At 41.8% G+C, this 26321-nt stretch overlaps 1 protein-coding gene across 8 annotated transcripts in view; it reads left to right on the forward strand.

The window, feature by feature from the left end:
- The window catches only part of REPS2 (RALBP1 associated Eps domain containing 2), a 144424-nt gene that overhangs the window by 39778 nt on the left and 78325 nt on the right, over positions 1 to 26321 (forward strand). For 6 of the 8 annotated variants that reach the window (XM_073356118.1, XM_073356140.1, XM_073356151.1 and 3 more), the window contains exons 3-7: positions 2495 to 2643; positions 12133 to 12259; positions 17335 to 17432; positions 21442 to 21577; positions 25753 to 25816. In XM_073356118.1, the coding sequence (XP_073212219.1) occupies positions 2495 to 2643; positions 12133 to 12259; positions 17335 to 17432; positions 21442 to 21577; positions 25753 to 25816 (574 nt within the window). The remainder of the gene's footprint in view (positions 1 to 2494; positions 2644 to 12132; positions 12260 to 17334; positions 17433 to 21441; positions 21578 to 25752; positions 25817 to 26321) is intronic. The other 2 variants (XM_073356129.1, XM_073356189.1) reach the window with 1 other exon arrangement.

Below are 26321 nucleotides of genomic sequence, written 5' to 3' on the forward strand. Positions count from 1 at the left end.
TATAACCCCCTTCTGACAACAAAAATTACTCCAGGACCGGGGACCAAAACCTGAGCCGGCCTGCGCCCCACCACCCTGGGTGGGGTGGGGTGGGGTGGGGGGAGGGGAAGGAAAGCCAAAGCCCAAGATCTTCAGCCCCAGTCAGGGGGCCCTGCCACCCAGGGCTGAAGCCGTGGGGTTTTGGTTTTGGCTTTGGCCCTGAGTGGTGGGGCTTGGGCTTTAGCTTTTGCCCCAGACTCCAGCAAGTCTAATGCCAGCCCTGGCGACCCCAGTAATATAGGGTGGCGACCCACTTTGGGGTCCCGACCCACAGTTTGAGAACCACGGTGTAAGAGTGTCCATTGGAGATTATTTCAAACATATTTTCTGTTCAGATTCTATTGTAACTTGATGTTAAGTACACCCTGTCTGCAAAAAAAATATTTTTTAAAAGAAACTTTTTAAAAATCCCAAGTGGATAGGCTGGAAGAACATTTTTACTGGTGAGATCCTAAAAAATGGAAATAATTAGATCCATGGTGCCACCTGCACTGCCAGCCCAGAAGCAAAGGATTTAAACTTTAAAGTGGGCGCCTCAAATTTTGATCCTCTTCTGGGCCTGTTATGTCTGTTTGACATAGAAACTATGTAGTGACAATCCAGTTTAGCACAGCTTTTGCTGAACTCCCACTAACTAGGGATCCATCCAAAGGCATCTGATGTAATGAAGTGATTTTAGTACTAAAATGTAAACTGCTTCAGGTAGAATAGGAATTCCAAGCTCTCACTTCCATAGCTATCTTGTGCCATTTTGTCATTCTTGATCTTTCTCTTTGACTGAAATATTATTCTTGAAATCCTTGAAAAGAACTCACTTGGGTGTCAATCAGAATCAAGGCATTATTAATTAGGATAGGTTTTCAGTTGAACTAGAGTTATCAAGGTATTTATATTGATCTTGCAGAAATAAGCTTTAGCCTAGGAAACATACAACATGGCAGTGCCATATTTGAAAACCTTACTGTGTGTGCTTTGTAGCAGGATCACAGATTTTGATGCCTTTTTTACTTCCAATTGAAACTTTAATTTTTTAAAACTATCCCCATGTGTGGGTGTGTGTTTTAATTTGCCATTATACCTTCAAAACTGCGTTTGATAGAGATTCCAGTTCCAAGCCTTTGTGATCTTCCACCAGTAAATCCAGACCACTGCATTTGTTGAGACTGCTGTTGTGTCTATGCATATTGGACCCTATTCTTCCTGCTATCTTTGCTATTGCATCATTGTGAGCCAGCAGGGGAGTGAAAATTAAATGGTCAAGAATCTTATCTAAAGAACTTCTAAGACTAGGCTCCTAAATATGTTGTTTGATCATCAAGCCTGAGAGCTGGGATTTTCACATTACTTCTGCCTTTGTTTTGAAGGTTACATTTAAAAAAAGAACAAACAACAAAAAAATCCAAACCAACAAGTAAACCATAAATCTGTCAAGGGGACATTATTAAATAGAAATTTTGGGGTGACTTTCGGTCAGATTCCTGCTCTGTCTATCCTAAGCATCTTTTTCGGACAATAAGGTTAATTTGAGGAGAAATTGGCTACTTCGGCAATCTGAATCAAGTGAGATTCAATGTGTATGTTTCACAAATACTGCATAGATTTGAATGAACAACGGTCTTTGGATTGATATCCCACTGACTTGCTGAAATGTTTCCAGGTTTCAAAAGCACTAACTACATTGTCCTCAGAAACACAGTAGAGCTGTTGGAATGGATGAGTGATGTACAGCAAAAGTAGATTGATTTCATAGCAACAGCTGTATGTATAAGTGATTGTAAAGATGCTATTGTGTTTTACTTGATTCCAGGAGCCTTTATTCTGTTTGTTTTGTTGTATTGATCTTATAACTTACTATGTGGAGAAGTGGAAGTTTGCAACAATAGGATGATAAATTTCCTTAGAACAGTATTTGATTATTGGATGATGCATGAGGTTATAAGTGTCACTCTTCAGTTCTTCTGAGCTATGGTAAATGGTAGCATTTCTGATACCACAGTCTTACTAGGCTTTGAATCAGTCTGTTTAACTTGGTGCGCTTTTTTTCTGTTCTAGTGACAGCATGGAGCATACAGTGATCTTGCCCTAATAAATTGATTGCTCCCATAATTTCTTCTGGAAACTACTTGTAAACAACAATGAACAACATATGTAATGGTGCTGGCTAGGGTTCAGACCAGAAATGAGTTTGAGACTTGGCTTCGTACTGTGAATGAGGCACCTCTCTCTTTTTACAGTAATAAAATATCTAGTGAATATACCTTTGGATCATCATAATATTTGCTATTAAGACACAAAAGTAATTCCAGAAGTTCCATAGGTGGTTTTTTTAAAATTCTTAGTGCTATTTCTTATTTTATAGTTTAACTTTTAATTGGGTTTGCACTGCGGTACTGCTTCAAAGAATTTTAATATGCTGTAGTCTCATTTGAACTTCTCTTTCTTTCTTTTAATAAAGAATTGCCTCTTCCTCGGTTTATGGCACTGAAAAATGACATTGAAATGAGATATGGAAATGCAGCAGAAATACATGGAGTTAAATTTCAGATTCCACATGCAACCTTAGAAAAAAATTCCTTCAAAAGATCAGATGAAGGGGATAAAAAGGTAACAAGGCTCTATTTAAGGCAAATATATTAGTGAATAGCGCAACTTTAAGGTCCCATCCTGCAAATAGTTACACTCACGCATGCTTATTCCATTAGTTCAGTGGGACTTCATGCAAGGTTAACTCTATATATGTGAATAATTATTGGCAGGATTTTGCTCTTATTTTGATATTCTCTTGTACCAACTGTATCCCAAGAGGATTTTGTTTGCAAGAACTTTTATAGAATTATGTATTTTATAGAATTATGTATATGCCTATTATCTATCTATAAAATTCCAGGATTGTAACTCTGTCTGTCAATCTGAAGCGTAACATGTCTGTAAAATCAGTGTAATGTGATGGAAATGGCTACAAGCATGTTCAAGAGCTCTTTTTGTTTAGAATATCACCAGGTTCAATCATCACTGGGATTCAGGGTATGTTACCATCCAGTTTTTAAATTCTCAGCCATTTTAACAAATTACATTAATTGTGACACAGGTTTTCAGCTATAGTAAGGCATGTGTCTGTCATGCCAAGAATCCTAGACCATTGTGATATCAGAAGTAACTCAATCAATCACTACCCTTACTCTACAGCAAATTTGCATGCAACAGTTTTATTGGTTGTGTGAGGGAGACTGTACAGATGATAGATCACTTGGTTCAAGTGTTGCAGTTCAGCTCACGCACAAATCAACACAACTTGCCCTGTGTCACAAACTCAGAGGACTCGTGCTCTCTCTCGGCTCTGTATGGTCCCTGGGAGGAACCCCCTTCAGTATGACAGCCCTTCTCGGTGGTTTACTCTCTCTCTGGGGTTAAGCCATAGGCCCCTCCACATCCTGGAACCTCACTTCTCTGAGGCTTCAGCACGCCTGTCTCCCCCTGGACCCCTTCAGGGAGTCCACTCGGTGTGGACCCCAGGGACCTCCACTCCCAGAGGGAATAGTGCAACCCTGATTTCTAGATTGCAGTGACTCTCAGCCAGCATAAAACAGGAGGGTTTATTGAGCATCTGAACCCAGCACAGAAAACTTTCTGGGCCCTTGGGCCTAGCAACCCTCAGCACAGTACATCTAGGTCTCTCCTGCATCCAGATGGGCTCTGCTGCTCCCCCTCCCCAGCCTAGAAGTCCCCTCCTTCCAGCTGATCGTCCAATATCATCTCCCCCAACAGCTCCTCCCCGTCCTTTTATCTTTGGTCCCAGTAAACAGGTTGCTTGGGCCCTCTTTCTTCCATCCTTTGTTCCCCACTGTCTGGAACCGGCTGGTCAGGTCACTGGGGTACTCTCTCCCCAGCCCTTTGTCCTCCCACTGCCCAGAACTGGTTGACAGCTAAGCTGGGGTGGACCTCCTGGTCACCAGGTCACCGGTCGCTAGGGTCCCCCATCTCCAGGCAGTTGTCTGGGGTCCTGGCTGCTAGGCGAGGTCACACCTGGTCCTCTGTAACAACAAACCCTCTTCCACCACCTCGTTAAATGCACAGCGCACAAGGAAACTGAGACCCACAGAGTATTCATGCAAAACACTAAGAAAATCCCCCACTTCGTTACACCCAGCAAAATGCACATATTCTTTCTCCCCCCACCCATATTTACCATAAAGTCATTCCTGTGGGTCATCTTTTGTTAGAGCTGTAATATTCTTTGCAAAGGTTCCTGTTCGAATGTTGTTTTTCAGAGACTTTGCTTATGTAGTTCAAGATTGTTGTTTTTTAGGGAGGGGAGAGAAGGATGCAGAGAGGCAAAGTAGAAAACTGCCTTGGTTTAAAAAACAACCAAACTAATGAGTCTCTATCATAAGCACAATCCCTAGTGATGACATAATTAATGAAAAGAGTGATGCTGGAAGGCTAAGAGAACAGACAGCCCTTCATGACTCCTGTCAAGCTGTCTGGAGTGGCTCAAGAGCGTGAGTACCAACATCAGGGCAGACTGTTAAGCAGGATACAAACCCCAGATTGGTTGTGTTCTTCGTGTATGTGCAACGTGCTCCAGGTGGCACATGACCAGAATTCATCCCTGAAATTGGTCCATTGGTTGGATCATTAGCTTCCCTGTCCCGGTATGCGTGCTGATGGGAAATGTGAGGTGAATGCTTATTCATGGCCCCTAGATTGGTTGTGAGTTCTATATTTAGATTTCAACAACTAATTATCAAGTGTGAACTCCTTAGGCACTATAACAGCCTTAACATGGAGTTAGACAGTCCCCTTGGATACTCCGATAATCTGGCTACCCAGATAGTGATAGATGGTCCCTAACACCAAAGATCACAGCACTATTCAAATTAGTTCCCTTTCCAAAGGACCAGTTGCTTACCCTTGGTCAATTGCACCTTAGATCTCACACCAATGGCAATGCTTTTAGCCAATCCTATGATCAACTATCTAAAGAATCATTAACTGGGAAAAGGAAATAAGAGTTATTTACAAGGTTAACATCAGATAAACATACAGTCTTAGGTTCCAAAAGGTGATAGAAGCTGCTGTAATGTACAAACTCTGTATGTCCTTTAGGGCTAACCCAGGCTAAGCAACTGGGATCCCTGACATATGCTTGGAAATCTTGCCCTCCTAAATTCCTAGCAACATAGAGATACAGCCCTGTTCTACACTACGAGTTTAAGTCGAATTTTGCAGCATTAGATCGATTTAACCCTGCACCCGTCCACCCGACGAAGCCATTTATGTCAACTTAAAGGGCTCTTAAAATTGATTTCTGTACTCCTCCCCGATGAGGGGATTAGCGCTAAAATCAACATCGCCGGGTCGAATTTGGGGGTAGTGTGAGAGCAATTCGACGGTATTGGCCTCCGAGAGCTATCCCAGATAGCTCCATTGTGACTGCTCTGGACAGCACTCTCAGCTCATATGCCCTGGCCAGGTAGACAAGAAAATCCCTGCGAACTTTTGAATTTCATTTCCTGTTTGGCCAGTGTGGCAAGCTGATCAGCACAGGTGACCATGGAGTCCCAGAATTGCAAAAGAGCTCTGGCATGGACCGAACGGGAGGTACTGGATCTGATCGCTGTATGGGGAGATGAATCCGTGTTATCAGAACTCTGTTCCAAAAGACTAAATGGCAAAATATTTGAAAAAATCTCCAAGGACATGAAGGACAGAGGCTATAACAGGGACCCGCAGCAGTGCCGCATGAAACTTAAGGAGCTCAGGCAAGCCTACCAAAGAGTCAGATGGCCGCTTCGGGTCAGACCCCCAGACATGCTGCTTCTATGATGAGCTGCATGCAATTCTAGGGGGTGCCCCTACAACCGCCCCACCCCTGTACATGGACTCCTGCAAGGGAGTCTCACGCAATAGGGATGAAGATTTGGGGGACCAGGAGGGGGAGGTTGAAGATAGCACACAGCAGGCAAGTGGAGAAACCGTTCTTCCCAACAACCAGGAACTGTTTATCACCCTGGGGACAATACCCTCCCAACCCGAGCTCCCGGACCTTGAAGGCGGAGAAGGCACCTCTGGTGAGTGTATCATTGTAAATATAATACATAGTTTAAAAGCAAGCATGTTTAATTATTAATTTGCCCTGAAGACTTGGGATGCACTTGTGGCCAGTACAGCTACAGGAAAAGTCTGTTAACGTGTTTGGGGATGGAGCGGAAATCCTCCAGGGACATCTGCATGAAGCTGTCCTGGAGGTACTCCTAAAGCCTTTGCAAAAGGTTTCTGGGGAGGGCAGCCTTATTGCATCCTCCATGGTAGGACAGTTTACCATGCCAGGCCAGTGACATGTAGTCTGGAATCATTGCATAAGAAAGCGTGGCAACGTATGATCCCGGTGTTTGCTGGCATTCAAGCAACATCCGTTCTTTATCTCTCTGTTATCCTCAGGAGAGTGATATCATTCGTGGTCACCTGATTGAAATAGGGGAATTTTATTAAGGGGATATTCAGAGGTGGCCATTCCTGCTGGGCTGTTTGCCTGTGGCTGAAAAGAAATCATCCCCACTGTTAGCCACACGGTGAGGGGAGTGGTGAAGCGATCATCCCAGAGAATTGGCTGTGGGGGGGGGTTAGTTGGGTTTGTGCTGCATGTTAACCCGAAAACCGCAGCCCCTCTTTTTTAATGGCCAACCCATTTTAAATGGCCAACCCAGCGGTTGGTTGGTATGGGAAATGAGGGCACTGCTGTTTGAAACCATTCCCACATGTTATGAAGGTTAACATGGTGGCTTACCATGGCTGCCTGCAAGCCGAAGTCTGGCGCCCAGCCCTGCGTGTGTGGTCTCTCAGACCAAACCGGCAGGCCCTCAATATAAGAGGAAAAATGTGACCTTGTAAAGAAAGCACATGTGCTATGTAATGTTAACAGCTTGGTTCACCGTGAAAGAGTCTACCCATTGTTCTCTAAAATGTGTCTTTTTAAATACTACTCTCCCTTTTTTTCCTCCTGCAGCTGCAAATGTTTCAACACTCCTCCTATCATCTCCGTCCCAGAGGCTAGCGCAGATAAGAAGGCGAAAAAACAGCACTCGCGATGAAATGTTCTCTGAGCTCATGCAGTCCTCCCGCACTGAAAGAGCTCAGCAGAATGCATGGAGGCAAACAATATCAGAGTACAGGAAAGCAGAAAATGAACGTGAGGACAGAAGGGACGAGCGAGATGAGAGGTGGCAGGAGCAAGATGAGAGGTGGCGGCAGCACGATGAGAGGAGGCAGGAAGCAATGTTGAGGCTACTGGAGGATCAAACTGATATGCTCCGGCGTATGGTTGAGGTGCAGGGAAGGCAGCAGGAGCACAGACCGCCACTGCAGCCCCTGTGTAACTAACCGCCCTCCTCCCCAAGTTCCATAGCCTGCTCACCCAGACGCCCAAGAACGCGGGTGGCGGAGGGGGTTCCGGGCACCCAACCACTCCCCCCCAGAGGACTGCCCAAGCAACAGAAGGCTGGCATTCAATAAGTTTTGAAGAGCAGTGCGTCCTCGTCCTTTTCTCCTCCCCCACCGCACCCGGTGCTTCCCTCCTTCCGCACCCCTCCCGGGCTACCTTGGCAGTTATCCCCCTATTTGTGTGACAAATTAATAAAGAATGCATGAATTTGAAACAACAATGACTTTATTGCCTCTGCAAGCGGTGATCGAAGGGGGTAGGGGGAGGGCCATTGGCTTACAGGGAAGTAGAGTGAACCAAGGGGGTGGGTTTTCATCAAGGAGAAACAAACAGAACTTTCACACTGTAGCCTGGCCAGTCATGAGACTGGTTTTCAAAGCTTCTCTGGTGTGCAGTGCGCCCTGCTGTACTCTTCTAACTGCCCTGGTGTCGGGCTGCACGTAATCAGCAGCCAGGCGATTTGCCTTAACCTCCCACCCCGCCATAAACGTCTCCCCCTTACTCTCACAGATATTGAGGAGCACACAGCAAGCAGTAATAACAGTGGGAATATTGGTTTTGCTGAGGTCTAACCGAGTCAGTAAACTGCGCCAGCGCGCTTTTAAATGTCCAAATGCACAACTCTACCACCATTCTGCACTTGCTCAGCCTATAGTGGAGCTTGGCTTGTTTAGTCTAACCAAAAGAAGGCTGAGGGGAGATATAATTGCTCTCTATAAATATATCGGAGGAATAAATACTACAGAGGGAGAGGAATTATTTAAGCACAGTACCAATGTGGACACAAGAACAAATGGATATAAACTGGCCATCAGGAAGTTTAGACTTGAAATTAGACGAAGGTTTCTAACCATCAGAGGAGTGAAGTTCTGGAACAGCCTTCCAAGGGAAGCAGTGGGGGGCAAAAGATCTATCTGGCTTCAAGATTAAACTCAGTAAGTTTATAGAGGAGAAGGTATGATGGGATAACATGATTTTGGCAATTAATTGATCTTTAAATATTCATGGTAAATAAGCCCAATTGCCTGTGATGGAATGTTAGATGGGGTGGGATCTGAGTTACTACAGAGAATTCTTTCCTAGGTATCTGGATGGTGAATCTTGCCCACATGCTCAGGGTTCAGCTGCTAGCCATATTTGGTGTCAGGTAGGAATTTTCCTCTGGGGCAGATTGGAAGAGGCCCTGGGTTTTTTTTGCCTTCCTCTGCAACATGGGGCCCGGGTCACTTGCTGGAGGATTCTCTGCACCTTGAGGTCTTTAAACGATGATTTGAGGACTTCAATAGCTCAGACATAGGTGAGAGGTTTATTGCGGGAGTGGGTGGGTGAGATTTGGTGGCCTGCATTGTGAAGGAGGTCAGATTAGATGATCATAATGGTCCCTTCTGACCTTAATATCTATGAATCTATAGTTGAACAGCTCCTGACTACTGTCCAGGGTGCCTGCGTATGGCTTCATGAACCATGGCATTAAGGGGTAGGCTGGGTCCCCAAGGATAACTATAGGCATTTCAACATCCCCAATGGTTATTTTCTGGTCTGGAAAGTAAGTCCCTTGCTGCAGCCGTTCAGACAGACCAGAGTTCCTGAAGATGCGAGCGTCATGTACCTTTCCCAGCCATCCCACGTTGATGTTGGTGAAACGTCCCTTGTGATCCACCAGTGCTTGCAGCACCACTGAAAAGTACCCCTTGTGGTTTATGTACTGGCTGCCTTAGTGCTCCGGTCCCAAGATAGGGATATGTGTTCGGTTTATCACTCCACCACAGTTAGGGAATCCCATTGCAGCAAAGCCATCCACTATGACCTGCACATTTCCCAGAGTCACTACCCTTGATAGCAGCAGCTCAGTGATTGCGTTGACTACTTGGATCACAGCAGCCCCCATAGTAGATTTGCCCACTCCAAATTGATTCCCAACTGACCAGTAGCTGTCTGGCGTTGCAAGCTTCCACAGGGCTATCACCACTCGCTTGTGAACCATGAGGGCTGCTCTCATCTTGGTATTCTTGCTCTTCAGGGCAGGGGAAAGCAAGTCACAAAGTTCCATGAAAGTGCTCTTACACATGCGAAAGTTTCGCAGCCACTGGGAATCATCCCAGACCTGCAACACTATGCGGTCCCACCAGTCTGTGCTTGTTTCTCTGGCCCAGAATCGGTGTTCAATGGCATGAACCTGCCCCATTACCACCATGATGCCCAAATTGCCGGGGCCTGTGCTTTGACAGAAGTCTGTGTCCATGTCCTCATCACTCTCGTCACCATGCTGCTGTACCTCCTCACCTGCTTCTGCAGTTTCTGGTTCTGCATATACTGCAGGATAATGTGTGAGGAGTTTACAGCGCTCATAACTGCTGCGGTGATCTGAGCAGGTTCCATGCTTGCCGTGGTATGGAGTCTGCAGGAGAGCAGAGTGGCTGCGGAAGCGGTCGTTTGGTGGTTCCATGACAATGGTTTGCTGCCCTACTGCACCGTCTGCTGCCAGTAGCACCCAGGACACAACGGCAGCGGCTAAGCTGAGTGGGCTGCACGCTTGCCGTGGTATGGCGTCTGCGCGGGGAAAAAGGTGCGAAACGATTGTCTGCCGTTGCTCTCATGGACTGATGGGCAACTGACGACATGTACCCAAAACCATCCGTGACAATGTTTTTGCCCCATCAGGCATTGAGAGCTCAACCCAGAATTCCAATGGGTGGCGGAGACTGCGGGAACTGTGGGATAGCTACCCACAGTGCAACGCTCCAAAAGTCGAAGCTAGCCTCGATACTGTGGATGTACTCCACCGACTTAATGCGCTTAGTGGGGACACACACAATCGACTGTATAAAATCGCTTCCTAAAAAATCGACTTCTATAAATTCGACCTAATTTCATAGTGTAGACATACCCACAGTTTCTCCTTGTTAGGGCCTTTTATTCCTTAGCCTGTCAAGTTCCAAGTTCAGCTTGGAGGAATTCAGTTGCATAGCTACTATTCATGTGGGGAGGGGAGCAATCAACAAAATCTTTTGTCTTCTGACGTTTCCTATGGTTAGTTTGGTGATTATGAGCCTTCTTTTGTTGGCAGGAGATAACACCACCTGTAGTATTTCACACTTGGTAATGCTTCTCTCCCGTGTACTGTGACTGGTGATTTACAGTTAAATATTACCTTATGACATTGGATACAGATATAACAAGTGAGATTAATGGATGCAGCAGTTTACAAGTGTTCTGTGAAGTCTAAACACAAACCACATATTTATAACTCTACTACCTATTTTAACAATACTAACACATGGATGAGCCAGACCGGTTCCAGTTACGTATTTGTCAGCCTCCAGTTGAGGCCTAGGGCTTTGGCATGAGCTGGCAACTGGTCTGCTATCATCACAACTCCTTGTTTTTGGACTGAGGAAACCTACCATATTTTTTCCCCTCTAATCTCCTTTGAGGTGATACCAGGCTAGTGTTCTGGAAATTCACCCTCAGTGAAATATTCTTCCAGTAACAAATCCTGCTGCCACTCTGGCCTTCTGAATTCCTAATTAAAAATAGCTGTATCATAAAGAGATCCATATTGTCTGAATCTATAAAAACTGAGAATGTGTGATGCTTACATGTTTATAAAACCAAGCAATCTCACAGCTTCTGTTGTTTGCATGACCCTTTCCCTTGCCTGACATCTTCTCATCTTGTATCATGTTTTGTGCAGTAAGCTACTTGGGGCAGGCAGTGTATATTATCTGTAGAGCACATGCACACACGGGATGATTTAGTTGGGGATGATCAGATGTGGGATGTTTTAGGATGATTTAGTTGGGGATCGGTCCTGCTTTGAGCAGAGGGTTGGACTAGATGACCTCCTGAGGTCCCTTCCAACCCTGAGATTCTATGATTCTATGAATAACAAACTTTGCCTGAGACTAACCATTATTAATGAGTCAATAGGGTATGCACATGTAGAATAATGAAATTGGAAATAAGGTTGCAAATATCTGTTTTCTCTAAATAATTTCATTCTAGTAGAGCATTGCCACCAAACCTATAACTCTTCCTAGGTGACTTTTATTGCCGTGGTGTTGCACTGTGAAGTAATATTTTTTCTGTTTATATAGTAAATTTATTTCAGGACCGTGTCCTCTACCAAAGCTCAATCCTCAAGGAAAAAGGAAACAAACTCCAAGTTAGATCTGACAATATCTACAAATCTGCTTCTCACAAAGGCAGTTCCCAGAATATTTAAAATAAATCTTTGAATTGGTGCTTTTAGTTATTTTTCATTTTTTGCCTTCTTCTGAAATTAAAAGTATTTTCTTAAATGGAGAATGCATTCAAGCACCTAAATACAATATGTAAATCCAAAGATACCCAGTAATAATAAGATTTAACAAAAATATTGATCCAGACACACGTGCAAGTAAAATGTCTTAGAGTTCATTCTAACCCCTTGGGATGACTCTTGTATTTTACCCCCAGAACAAGGCTCAACATCAAAGCATCACTTTGCCATCTTCCATTTATAGTCACAATTCTTTTGGAAATAGGGGCATGAGAATCTGTCAGTTATTACTATGCCTTGCACATCATGCTGTATGTGATTGAACTGGTATGCAGAATTACTCCACCTATTTCTGTAGTCACCTCAGAATTCCATTTTGTTGTTTCTGAAGCAGGAAACCAAGTCTCCCCCCATGTCACCGATGTGTTCACCTCCTGCTTCTCCATCTAATTACCAGAGAATACCCTTGAGTTATGGCTATGGCAGGTCAAGGAGTGGGCTTGAACAGCCACACGGAGGTAGGATAAAATCTGGGATGCACAAGTCATACACTGTTGTTTTTTTCCGTTCAGTGCCTTCAAATCTCAAATGCAATTAAGGAATCAGCCTAATAATGCCTGGACTTAATTACCTCTGTCTTTTAGTAAATGATCTGACCATCTTTTTTTATTTTATGCAGAAGCTCTGCTTTCTGATTTAGTCCTCTCTTCCTATTTTCTTTCCAGTAAATTAATGATCATGTGTAGATTTGTGTGCAACTGTTCACAAATTAATGCTGATTACCACATTTTTGGCAAGCCTATGTGCAGTATATGTTAGTGATTGAGTACTGTGAATGTTTCAGTGCATAAGCATGTTTTTTAATATTAAGAAAAAAAAACATTCCTGATTTCAATAACTGCTGTACTAGTTTTCAGATTTACAGTGGGGATTTGTTTGCAAGGAAGAACAATGGTCTTCCTGGTTACATAACAAAAATAACAGTAAGGTGTAAATGTAAAAACCCAGTGTAATGGGAACCCAGAAGAAAACAAATCACCACAATTTAGATGCTTTGGGGTTGATCATGCTGCCATTAAAGTCAGTAGCATAACTCTCATTGATCTGAGTACACCTCTACCCCGATATAACGTGACCTGATATAACACGAATTCGGATATAACGCGGTAAAGCAGTGCTCTGGGGGGGGGGGGGGGGGGCTGTGCGTTCCGGTGGATCAGCGCGTCAGCATGTCTGGCTCCGACACACTGCTCATGTTAAGGGGGCCGGGCCAGTGTTGAGGGGTTGGATAAGGGTCAGAGGGTCTTGGGGGTGCGGTCAGGGGACAGGGAACGGGGGGGGGGGGGGTTGGATGGTTTGGAGGTTCTGGGGGCGGTCAGGGGACAGGGAACAGGGGTGTTGGATAGGGCGTGGGAGTCATGGGGGGCCCATCAGGGGGGCAGGAGTGTGGATAGGGGTTGGGACAGTCAGAGGACAGGCAGCGGGGGGGGTTGGATGGGTTGGAGATTCTGGGGGCGGGGCAGTCAGAGGACGGGGAACAGGGGTGTTGGGATAGGGTGTGGGAATGATGGGGGGGCCTGTCAGGGGGCAGGGGTGTGGATAGGGGTTGGGGAAGTCAGGGGACAGGGAGTGGGAGGGGTGTTGGATGGGTTGGTGGTTCTGACGGGTCAGTCAGGGGGTGGGAAGTGACTATTAATAATGGAAATGCTTGAGGCCAAAGCAAGTTCAATATAACGTGGTTTCACCTATAACGTGGTAAGATTTTTTGGCTCCTGAGGACTGCATTATATCTGGGTAGAGGTGTACTTGGAGGATATAGGTTTTAACAGGTTATAACAGAATAGGGTGCCAGACTTGACTGGGGCTTGTAACAACTGTTGTAATATAAAATGATAATTAAGAATGATGGTGAGTGTCCAATAGACGCTCTCTCACAGATAAAGCATAAAATCTTTCATCATTTCATCAAAGGGACTGGACAGCTGATGTGGGTAGAGCTGGTTGGGAATCTTCCGCCAAAACTATTTTTTGTTGGAAAATTCCAGTTTGTTGAAACTGAAACATTGGATGGGTATCCAGTTAGGCTAAAAAGATTTATGAGGTCCAGGATAGAATTTCGGAACAAAAGCAAAGAGAATGCTACCCACCCCAGAAGACCCAGTTGGTTGGGGCACTCACCTGCAATGTGGATGACCCAGGTTCAAGTTGCTGCTCTGGCTGTTTCAGGGTAGGAACTTGAATCAGGGTCTGCCACATCCTCGATGAGTGCCCTACTAAACAGGCTCTAGAGTCAGTCTCTGTCACTGGCCCAGTGGCTATTTAATAATAATCTCTCCAACAGAAGAGATTGAGCGAGACCCATCCCAAAATAGCCAATAGACCAGTAGCCACGTCATTCTCCTGTGATGTGGCAGACGCACATTCACGTGTCTGCTCCGAATCAGGCAGGCTCGCTCGCGCCCCAGGATAGTCCCTTAACCATTTGGCATTTCTGGGGTGGGTGGGTGGCTCCCTTTCTCATTTTCTCATTTTCATTAAAAAAAAAAATTAAAAATCTTGGTTTAGTCCTGATATGAAATGGGAGAATTTTCTAAATCTTGGAAATGTTTGTGGGACAGGAAAACCATTTCTCATCCAACTCTTAAGTGTCGGTACCATGAGTTAACATGCTCTCTGTGAATGATGAATGGGATGTCTTGGTTCTTCAGCTGTTGTCCTCAGTTATAAGTGACTGACTAAACTGAGCTCTTACAAAATTTTTTAATTAAGTAAAATTTTGTGCTGGTGGTAAATATCAGTGGTCTAACACAATCAAATGGACTTCTAGTTAAAGGTTCATGTTAGTACTGACTGATAGTCACTTGTTAGAAAGTAGACTGTCATCCACATTGATATGTTAGTTATCCACATGTAAGTCCTAACAAAGCAGTGATTTCTGATGTTCAGAATAAGCACTGCAGGTGGAATTCCCTTCCACTGTACCGACACGTGCCCTGTCCAAATCTATCAGCCACAGGACAGGAAGGACACATCCTGGATTGCAATTATAATGCAGTGCACTAGGAATTAATGTTAGCAGGAACTGTAAGATTACGAGAAATAGTGATTCTGTTTTCTATGGCACAATCCATTATATTCACGTACTCCCCCCTTACCCTCCTGCCCCAGTCAGATCACAGGTTCTTGTAATGAGTGCTGAATGTCCCACATTCTATTGGCTTACCTTGCTTTGAACAGTAGTTTATACTCCAGTTTATACTTCCAGCAAGGTGCTATTCAAAGTGAGCAAGGGTTGTAGAATCAAGGCTAACATGAGTGTCATTCTTCTGAAAATTAATACAAGCAGCTAAACGTTAAGATGATAAAATCCTGTGAGGCCGTGAGCCCACTGAGCACTAAAACATGGCCTCCAGAAAGGCATCCAGTCTGAATGTGAAGACTCTTAATGTCTTCAGATCAAGACTGGTTGCCTTTCTGGAAGGTATGCTTTAGTCAAACACAAGTTATTGGTCTCAATACAAGGGTGAGTAGATAAAATTCTATGGCCCGGGTTATGCAGGATGTCAGACTAGATGAATAATTGGTCCATTCTGGCCTAGAAAAAAAAAAATCTGTTAACATTCCAGTTTCATTGAAACCATTGCACTGAGGACACTGAATACCATTCTGGAGGGGCCTACAGAGCATTGGGTTTGTGTATGCGTGTGTGGTGTTAACCTTTTTTTTGTACTGTTTATACTCTATGTGGTGTTCAGAAAGTAGTAATCCAGGGTCATTGAACATTCAATTTTTGCCCACCCCTCTAAAGTAGAACTTTAGCTGGGCATTCATGCATTTTATTTTCTTGCTAGCTTTTGAAAGTTCTGTTGCTGGTAACCACATAGCAACAGAACCCCATACTCAGCCTCCAAGTACTGCAGTATATTTCACAACTTCCTTCCTGTCTTCTTTCTGACATTGAAACACATTTGTAAGGGAAAAAACTAGATACCAGCACAGGACAAGAATAGATAACAATCGGAGTTAGAAACATAACTTTAAAAAGCAAGCTGCTTTGTAACGATAGTAAGATTTTGAGTTTTCTTGATTTTCATTTTTCAGGAGACTCTAAAATTTTGTGTAAATGATGCTGAATAGCATTAGGACAGTGCTACAGTTTGAACACTCCAGCAGAAGAAGTTGGATTTCAAAAGAACGATTTGAAAGAGAGCTCCAATGTGCCCTGCTTCTATGTCTAGTTATTTATCTTTATTAAAAACAGGATTGTTCTTAAATTATGCAGATGGAATGGAAGTCTTCTCACCTTAGGAAAATTGAAATTATTGTTGCTTTTCTTTGCTAACTCTAGTCCAGATTCTGAGCAGTGCTGAGCACCTGCAACCCCATCAGGATCAGGCCTTCTCTGTTTTGAAATGTAAATTTGGGTTTTAAAAATAAAAGATATATTCAAGGTTAGTGGCCTATTGATGACCTGCAAAAAAAATCAGGTTTGGAATTTGCTTGTCAATCAGATATGTCTCAAATCAAGAAGTGATGATTGTGTGTGTGTGTGTGTGTGTGTGTGTTTCTGAGGAAATTAACAGTTCTAATACCAGCCATTTCAGTTGTTTGTCATATTATACTGTTGCTGTATTTGCATTCTAGTTACTCTTCTGCCTCTTAATGTGCACAAGACAAAGCTAAAGGGTGGAACATTTAGACATTGACAAGTGCATAATTTTTATAGCTCAGTTTAACTATTATTTTCTTATCTGTATTTGCAGTACATACTTAGGACCCTGGAAATATCGCCCATTAGAGCCCTTTTCTGTTTCCACTCCGGAAATGCTGAATTTACTTGAAATGTATGGGACTATTTTGTTAAAAAGTAACTTTGGCCTGTAGTAACTTTTCTCTGGAAAGCATCTGTTTTTGAATAAGAAAATCATTATTGATGTCAGCACATCTCCTAGAAAAGGGTGTGATTGCTATATACAGGGTAGGAAGCAAAAAACTTTGGGGTTTAAAGGGGTCTAAAAGTAGGAAGCTTATTGTTTTTGTTTTCAGTGTTCTGGCAATTGAATGATCAACAACCATAAAACCCAGGTATTTAGGATCCAGAGAATTTTCCACAGTCAAATCAACAGTTTTGTACAGATCAAATCAATGTCTAATGCTCTTCCTTGACAATGTCCTCTTTAAACAAATTAGATTTAAATAAAAAAGTTGAAAAACCTAAATCTCTTGAAAATGACAGTTGAGAATTCACTATATTCATTAGTTAGCTGATTTACTGTAATAGTTTATTTTAGGGCTGCTGCAGGTTGTCATGCAAATATGCATTTCAACAACCGTTAAAGCAATTAATGCCAGTCTGGTAGGATGAAATGACAACTTCTATTGTTAATGCCTAAATATTAAAGAAGAGAAACTATGATATAGGAGTAGAGCATGTAGTTAGGGCTTTGGGTAAGGGGACAGAATGGCCTGTAGTACAATAGTATTAAGCTTAATGAACCTCTGTGTTGTAATGCTTAATTTCCAGTTTGAACTTGTGGAACCTTATTGATTCGTCTGATAATACATATATATATATTTCTTTAAACTTTCATAGTTCCTTATGAAGCTAGACATTCTACACAACAACAAGATGGACCAGCAACGGGAAATTATGCATCCAAATCTGCACTTGTACATTCCTCTCTTAGTCGGGTAATGAATTGCATGGTGATTAAATAAATGAATAAAACAAAAAAAAGAAATGCATGAAGTTCTAGTTCTTGTCACCTAATAGTGGTGCTTTTTGAAATAAGTGGGGATATTAGTCCCAGTAACCTAGACAGGTTCCATTTTGAATAAACCTGGACCAAAATCTCCCTGCAGTTTTAGTTGAGTAAAGTATTCTTCGTTATTTTCACTTTATATAATCTTCATTTTGTTTCTCTTCTGCAAAGGTTTCCTCCTAGTCTCTACTGCCAGGCAAATATGGTCTTTATTTTGCAAGTAAGAACAGAAAGGAAGACTGGGGGGTTCAGCTAAGCCCAAATTTAGGTTTTGTAAAAACTATATTTTACAAAGTTTAACATGAATACAAATGTTTTCAGAAATTTAAATACAAAAATTCTTCCATTGGATTTTTTTGTTTTGTTTGTTTAAATAACAACACTCCCCTCTGGTATTTGCAGCTCATTGATTGGTGCATCCTTCTAGTGTAGGAGAAATATAAAGCAAAACTGACTGGAAAGCAAATTGAAAATGACTAGTTCATTTTCATTGTTTAAGCTGAGTGAAATTCAAATGTAAGCAAACAACATAAATATTGGAAAATTAGACTGAGATTCTTAGATCAGAAGTGAAAGAATTGTAAGTTATTAATAATGCAAGAAAAACATCTTTAATATATATGAATTTAATTGAGATTTTTTTTGTCTTGATCTAGTGCGTTATCCCTGACACCCTCACACTGCCATGACCTGATATCCAGCTTCTCTGTAGGAAATCATTCAAATTTGTAAACCCAGTTTACTGTCTCAATCATCCCAATCCTGATAAAGAAGTTTAGGTGGGATGTTTTGTTTGCTTTACTTAAACTGGTCCAGTGTTTCCCTGTTGGCTTCAAAACCGTAACTCTGCAAACTTTCTAATTTGTCTATTGTAAATTCCCTATTACGGCCACAGATTTTTGGCCTTAGGTAAAATATTGCCATGCTTACTAGCAGAACTGCTTTTAAATGTAAGTGGCCATTTTTTGGCTGTGCTCTCACTCCCTCTACCCCATAACATAAGAACAACATGAGGCATGGATAGATGATTTGGGATGGAACGAGTTTTTCGAGCAGAGTCAGTTTCCCCCTCCCTCCAGCCCATGTCTACTTAGTACGCAATGGACTGCAGCTCCTACAAGAATTATTCATCTTTTATATCTTGCCATATTGATTAGGTTGTATTCATGTTTTTTACCTGTACAGGCAAATATGGTGCACTGTAAAACCTATTTGTCAGTGTTCCATTTATGCATTTCAATAATTCTGCACCAAAAGAATTCTACAAGGCTATCTAGAGCTCCATCACATAGTAGCCAGGGATAATTTTGAATGCTTCCTTTTGTTTAAAGCTTGCCAACTATATCTATATTTTTGTAGACAGAAGTTATGAAAACAATGCACTCTAAACTGGAGCAGAGTAGGTTGACCTGTAATATTCTATTTCTTCTTTGTTCTGCTACTTGCATTCTATTTTAAACTGCCTTGAAGAACTGGGACTATGATTGCTTGATCAGCTGGTTTGAATAAGGTCAATAATTTTCATTGTTTCAGTACTGACACCATTTTTTCTAGGATTATGTAGAAATTACACAAAATAACATAGCTGTTCAACTAAAGTAGTATGCATGGGAGAATTGTAGAATGTAGCATTATGGGGATCAAAGACACTAATGAAGACAGACGGGGTTGGCCTTTGACCTATCAGCTTCTCTTCCTCCTCTGCCTCCTTTGTTCGACCGGTTGCTCTGCTTCAGTTTAAGGCAATTACCCTTTTTCCACAACTCAGCTGCTGCAGAAAATAAAAAAGGAAGCAGCACACCATAAGGAAATCCTGCCTGGTGTGTATGGAGAATTCAGGCCAAACGTGTAGGAGTAAAGTAAAATAACTTTGTGGCCTGTCATCGGCCTTGATGATGATGATATTTTTCTAAAGTCTTTCCATGTTGGATCTTAAAGAGCTTTAGGAAGATTAATTACTAGATCTAGTCAAATGTTTTTAATCAAAACTCTTCAATGCAAAATGGCTTTTTGATTTAAAAAAAAAAAGAGGCTTTTTGATAAAAAATACTTCAAGCTTCTCAAGAATCCAAATAGTGTACTGAATGTTGAGTCCAACTTTGATGAAAATTTCATGACCACAAAAATGTTTTTGATAAGATACCGCATACTTGAGTTACAAGCCCAGAGTCCAGGTTCTTCTGAGTATTTTTTTAGTTGGATTTTGCACACTCTGTTTATCTTGTTGGCTGCGTAAGATATACATTAGATATATTTCTTCAGATTTCTCACCATGGTAACCAATGGTGCAGCTTCACCAGTAGAACCAACTGTGGGGGAATTTGTATAGGCCAGATTGACCACTGGCATTTTTAGTCACCGAGTTGTCTAATCGTGCTAAGAGCAAATCTAGATGACATGGTGGTTGAAATGCCAAATGTTACCAGTGGCCTGTCCATACTACCTCACCAATGGCAGCAATGGTGGATAATAATTTTAAGGAAAAAAAAGCCTAGTGTAGACAAAGCCATTGTGAATTGCCACTGGTTTCATGAATAAGACTATGAGCCTGATTCTCATTTATACCAAGGCCCTGTTACACTGCTCTGGAGTGTAAAGGTGCCTCACAGTGGGTATGAATTACACGTTTACACATCAGCACTTTGTAAAAGGATCTTAGTACAAATGAGAATAAAGCCACATGACTATTAGGGTTGCTTTTTAATCACCAGTCACGTTTTTTTGTTCCCCGTGTCCGTCTACTACAGAGCAAAACTTCTCCATGAATTTTTACAAACTTTGCTCTATGGAAGAGTGACCTAGGTTTTTAAAAAGAAAAGGAGTACTTGCGGCACCTTAGAGACTAACAAATTAGCCGTATGGAGTAAAAAAAATAAAATTTGTTAGCCTCTAAGGTGCCGCAAGTACTCCTTTTCTTGTTGCGAATACAGACTAACACGGCTGCTACTTTGAAACCTAGGTTTTTAAGCTGTTCTAAACTATGGTCTCGTTAATATTAAACAGTTTTAAAATGTTTATTGAACTGTAGACTTTGGCTTGAAATAATATAACCTCAGGAATTTAATTTTTTTAAAATCAATGGTTAACTTTTTTTTTTGACATAGGAAAACCTCAGCTGATTCATGGGAAACATGTATCTAAAACATCATGTCTTTTAAACCAATAAATCTCACATAATTTCAAACCAGCACAAAGTACTATTTTGTGATATTTCCTGTTTTGAGGATCTTTTAACACATTTTTAAAACAAAGTCACATATTTGAGTTTGAGCACGTTGACAGTCTGGCCAGAGGAGTGGTTTTAAACTTTGCTGGAGCATGTAGCTTATTCTTTCCTACATTCTGTCGCTAAAATATTTTGACACGCAAGTCAACGCATTTTAAATGTTTGCTTCTTTCCACCATAAGAGTGATGCTCACAACATTCAATGCAAACAAACAAACACAACCTTATACAAATCAATCTTAAAAAAAAGTAAATAAATACAGTTTAAAAAAAAAAACTTATCTAATCAGTGTCCCCCCAATGGAGACATTCCAGTGACCAAATTGAGTTCACTCGGGACTTCACTGTTGCTATCTATTTTATGTGGAAGGCATTCAGATGCTTTGGTGATGGGTGCAATATAAAACACCAATATGAGGCGATAGATCTTAATGCATGACTAGATGGAGTGATCTTTCTGCCTTCAACAGTAGTTGGGTTTGTTTTTTATTTTAGCTTCATTCATGTGAAACTTCCTGTAGTTCTCTGAGCAAATGGACATGTATAATAAGCCCTAACTATAAGAGCTATTAATCAACTTGAGCCTTTCTGCTCCCATTTCTTTAAAAAATGGGCCTGCTAGATGTGCAGACTGACCCTTACTTCTTAAAATGTCTGTGTATGCTGCTTTTTCACGCAGTTTTGCAAGTGACTTTTTTCCCTGTCTTTGAAGTCTCTTTCAGTAGAGAGGGAGCCACAGGACAGCAGTAATTGCCCAGATGACCCCTGGAGGATAACTGAGGAACAGCGAGAATATTACATCAACCAGTTCAAATCCCTACAGTCTGATCTGAACTCTTTCATTTCAGGTAACATTTACTAAATAATATATATGTGCAGCAAAACAACCAGGATGAAAGGCCTGAAAATTAAAGCAAAGTACAGTAGATAAAGGGAGAGCTTCTTGAGTTATCTTTAGATCAGGTTTGTGCTCCAGACAGGGTCGATTTATTTATTTATTTATTTATTTGTTTTTTAGAGTAACAACTTTTTTAAAAAGAAAAGGAGTACTTGTGGCACCTTAGAGACTAACCAATTTATTTGAGCATGAGCTTTCGTGAGCTACAGCTCACTTCATCAGATGTTTACCGTGGAAACTGCAGCAGACTTTATATACACACAGAAATCATGAAACAATACCTCCTCCCACCCCACTGTCCTGCTGGTAATAGCTTATCTAAAGTGATCAACAGGTGGGCCATTTCCAGCACAAATCCAGGTTTTCTCACCCTCCACCCCCCCACACAAATTCACTCTCCTGCTGGTGCTAGCCCATCCAAAGTGACAACTCTTTACATAATCAAGTCGGGCTATTTCCTGCATAGATCAAGGTTTTCTCACATCCCCCCCACCCCCATACACACACAAACTCACTCTCCTGCTGGTAATAGCTCATCTAAACTGACCATTCTCCAGGTTTAAATCCAAGTTAAACCAGAACATCTGGGGGGGGGGGGGGGGTAGGAAAAAACAAGAGGAAACAGGCTACCTTGCATAATGACTTAGCCACTCCCAGTCTCTATTTAAGCCTAAATTAATAGTATCCAATTTGCAGCAATGCCCCTCTGCCATGTACATTGGTCAAACTGGACAGTCTCTACGTAAAAGAATAAATGGACAAAAATCAGATGTCAAGAATTATAACATTCATAAACCAGTCGGAGAACACTTCAATCTCTCTGGTCACGCAATCACAGACATGAAGGTCGCTATCTTAAAACAAAAAAACTTCAAATCCAGACTCCAGCGAGAAACTGCTGAATTGGAATTCATTTGCAAATTGGATACTATTAATTTAGGCTTAAATAGAGACTGGGAGTGGCTAAGTCATTATGCAAGGTAGCCTGTTTCCTCTTGTTTTTTCCTACCCCCCCCCCCCAGATGTTCTGGTTTAACTTGGATTTAAACCTGGAGAATGGTCAGTTTAGATGAGCTATTACCAGCAGGAGAGTGAGTTTGTGTGTGTATGGGGGTGGGGGGGATGTGAGAAAACCTTGATCTATGCAGGAAATAGCCCGACTTGATTATGTAAAGAGTTGTCACTTTGGATGGGCTAGCACCAGCAGGAGAGTGAATTTGTGTGGGGGGGTGGAGGGTGAGAAAACCTGGATTTGTGCTGGAAATGGCCCACCTGTTGATCACTTTAGATAAGCTATTACCAGCAGGACAGTGGGGTGGGAGGAGGTATTGTTTCATGATTTCTGTGTGTATATAAAGTCTGCTGCAGTTTCCACGGTAAACATCTGATGAAGTGAGCTGTAGCTCACGAAAGCTCATGCTCAAATAAATTGGTTAGTCTCTAAGGTGCCACAAGTACTCCTTTTCTTTTTGCGAATACAGACTAACACGGCTGTTCCTCTGAAACTTTTTTAAAAATTACCATCCTACCCACTGCATTTTGTCTCTTTTTTGCTACCCACCCAGTGTTCAAATTCTTGGGGGTGCCCAAAAATATAGGCCAGCAACCCTCTTCTCCTCTGCTGCCTTCTCCTTGCCCCACTGAGGGGGCAGTAACTACCTGCATCCAGCACCCGCTCACCCAGCACTGCAACCCTAACCCAGGTCACAACGCCATATACTCAAACTGTCTCGCCCTCCAAATCCTCTTTCTCTCTCCCAGGGCCTGCAACCCTAGGCCCGCAACCCATCTACAATCTTCCTGTGACCCACTGAATCACTGAATTAAAGCATTAAAATAATACAGTGGGTAACAAATAGTTTCTTTGAAGAATTTTTAAAAATTCGTGGTTCTACTGTTAAAGATGACTCTAAAATGGGTTACAGGTTATATGTGTATTTTAATACCACATGCTCTCTGTTTACAGGTAAAATATTTTTTCTTAATTGCTAGCCCTGCAAACTCACCCTGGGATCTGAGAGCCAAGCTGAGTTAATTCTTTCTTGTGTGTCATCATCAGAAATAAATGTTCTGCAGGACAAATGCTGTCCTCACTTACAACTTTGCAACCCAACTGTCTTCAGAGAGTTTATACAAGTGTCGTTGATTGGAATTTAGCAACAACAAAAAAATCTTTTTATGATGCACAAGGAGGACTAGAGTCCAACTATTTCTCTCAGCTGTGGTGGCTGCAGGGCTAAGAGAAATACAAAAATAAAAGAAATATATATTTGTCACTAAAATTAATTGATATGATTCTAAACACACACTGGGAGTAGATCTTTTGAGGAAGAATGTGTGAGTTTTGCACACTAATTTTTCAGAGTTGAAACACACAGTTTAAAAATTCAGTGTGAACTTCAGGAAAGCATCTGCAGTTACAGGACAAAAAGTTAAAATAAATTGTTTGAATCTGAAGACAGTATTTGGGGCTCAGTCCTGCAAAGTGCGAAGCTCTGGCCTGATCCATAAAAACACAAGAATATACTTAACTACTTTCCTATTAAAGTCAGTGGGACTGCTTAGGTGCTTAAAGTTAAGTATCTGTTTAACTGTTCTACAGGATCATATCAGGATGCTCAGCACTATGTAAGATTGAGTTGTTGGCCCTTAAGCGGTTAAATGTAAACCCTGCATAGCACACACATGGTAACAGTGTTGTAACTGATCTTAAAAATCAGATTTTCATTCTGGCCAGACTGCTTGTGAGAGGAGTTATTCTAGGTACTGACAGTTAGTCTGGCAAGGAAAAAACACAGATTTTAACTACAGGCATTTTGACTATGTCCTCTGAGGTTATATTATTGCAATTCAGTACTTTGGGATTCAGGAATTCTGACCCCAGACAAAAGTTTTAAAATAATTGCTTGATCTTGGCAGAAATTAGCACTTCATCAGTTTTTTTCCCCTTGGTTAAATCTTCTCCAACTGATCTTCCTAGTAGAAGGGAAAAGAAAATGGAAGTTCAACACATAGAGGATTTCCCACAAAGCTGCATATAGTCAACTTTGTTTATAATAGAATGCAGTCTTTAAAATATGCAAGATGTTTGCTCTATCTATTCCGAGAGAGAGCCTCATAGGGCCAGACATTGCATTTCATGCACACCCAGATTTACTATTAACTGTAGTGGGAGGCAGAATTATAGATCTGTATATAATGGCTCTGAATGGGGTTGGCCTTACGTTTTTCAGGCTTATGTGAAGTAAAATGTGCAAGGATCTACGGCAGACTTTTGCTACCCCTGTAGCCTATTTGCATGAGACAGTGTTGGGCAGCTGGCTGTGTGGGATGTGTAGTGAACTTCTTATCACTGCAAAGGGCTCAGCAGGGGTTTGTTGGCTGGGAGGGAAATCAGATTGCTTATTATGGGAGGGCTATGGAGGATGTTCACAACTGGTAGTGAATATTGTAGCAGGATGCTTAGCTGGTTCCTCTTATTTTTCTTTCATGATGGTAGGGCTGCAGCAGGCCTGAAAGCAGAGAAAGTCACTGTGGGAGTAGCACAGATGGCAGAGGGCCATTTGCTGCCATATACTTGGCATGTGATTAGAAGCATCCTTTTCTCTGGAAAGGAAGCCATTTATCTCCATTTTCCTTTCTTTGTATTCATAATGGCATACTGATGATGATAATGGTAATACTGAGGCATGTTTTCATCCATTAATATTTTTCCCACATGGAGAGAAGTGGAGAAATGAGGTCAACCGCTCTGCCTGGCCTGTCCCATGTTAGTTACTCACCAAGAGACAAATGGCCAAGCAGCTATACTCATTCCCAACAATCAAAGTGTCTGTTGAATGTGAAATAACCAGCTGCTGATGCTGTTGCAGCTTTATAGAAACACAAGCAAAATCAGATTGGAAGATGAATATCAAATGCCAAGCAATCCTTGTGGCACCTTAGAGACTAAAAAATTTATTTGGGCATAAACTTTTGTGGGCCCACGGAAGCTTATACCCAAATAAATTTGTTAGTCTCTAAGGTTCCACAAGGTTTCCATTCTTTTAATTGTTTTTGCTTATATGGACTAACACGGCTACCCCTCTGAAACCTTTCAAATGCCTGTTTCACTGTTCTTGACAGGTTCCGTGGCTAAGAATTTCTTCACAAAATCGAAGCTTCCCATCCCAGAGCTTTCTCACATATGGTGAGTACTGTAGTGTAACTGAGAATATAGATGCTGGTTTTAAAAGACATTTTAGCTCAAGAGTTCTTGTTAGATTAAAATAGTGTCTTTAGAGTAATTCCAAAAAAAAAACCCACCCCAAAAAAACCCCCAAACAGGAGTACTTGTGACACTTTAGAGACTAACAAATTTATTAGAGCGTAAGCTTTGAGTAATTATAATTATTGCTCTTATCAAAATCACTTTCAGGTCCAAGCAGCGGGGTGTGTGTTGATCCTCCTGGCATGCTTGTTACCTTTTTAGAGCTACTCTTCTACTCAGCAGGACTGCAGATATTTCAATAGCAATATAAATGATAGCTGTTCTTAAGAATGTTATAAGAAACATCATTAGCTCAATGAACAGACATATTTCATGAAATGCTTTAGAAGAAAAACATATTTGGAATATTTTAGATGTGTTCAGTTAGCTTTATGTATCTGGCTGTGATTTGTCAGATGAGGCCTAATTAATACCTAATTTTTAA

The sequence above is a fragment of the Lepidochelys kempii genome, chromosome 1 (genome assembly GCF_965140265.1).
Source record: "Lepidochelys kempii isolate rLepKem1 chromosome 1, rLepKem1.hap2, whole genome shotgun sequence".
Taxonomy (NCBI): domain Eukaryota; kingdom Metazoa; phylum Chordata; order Testudines; family Cheloniidae; genus Lepidochelys; species Lepidochelys kempii.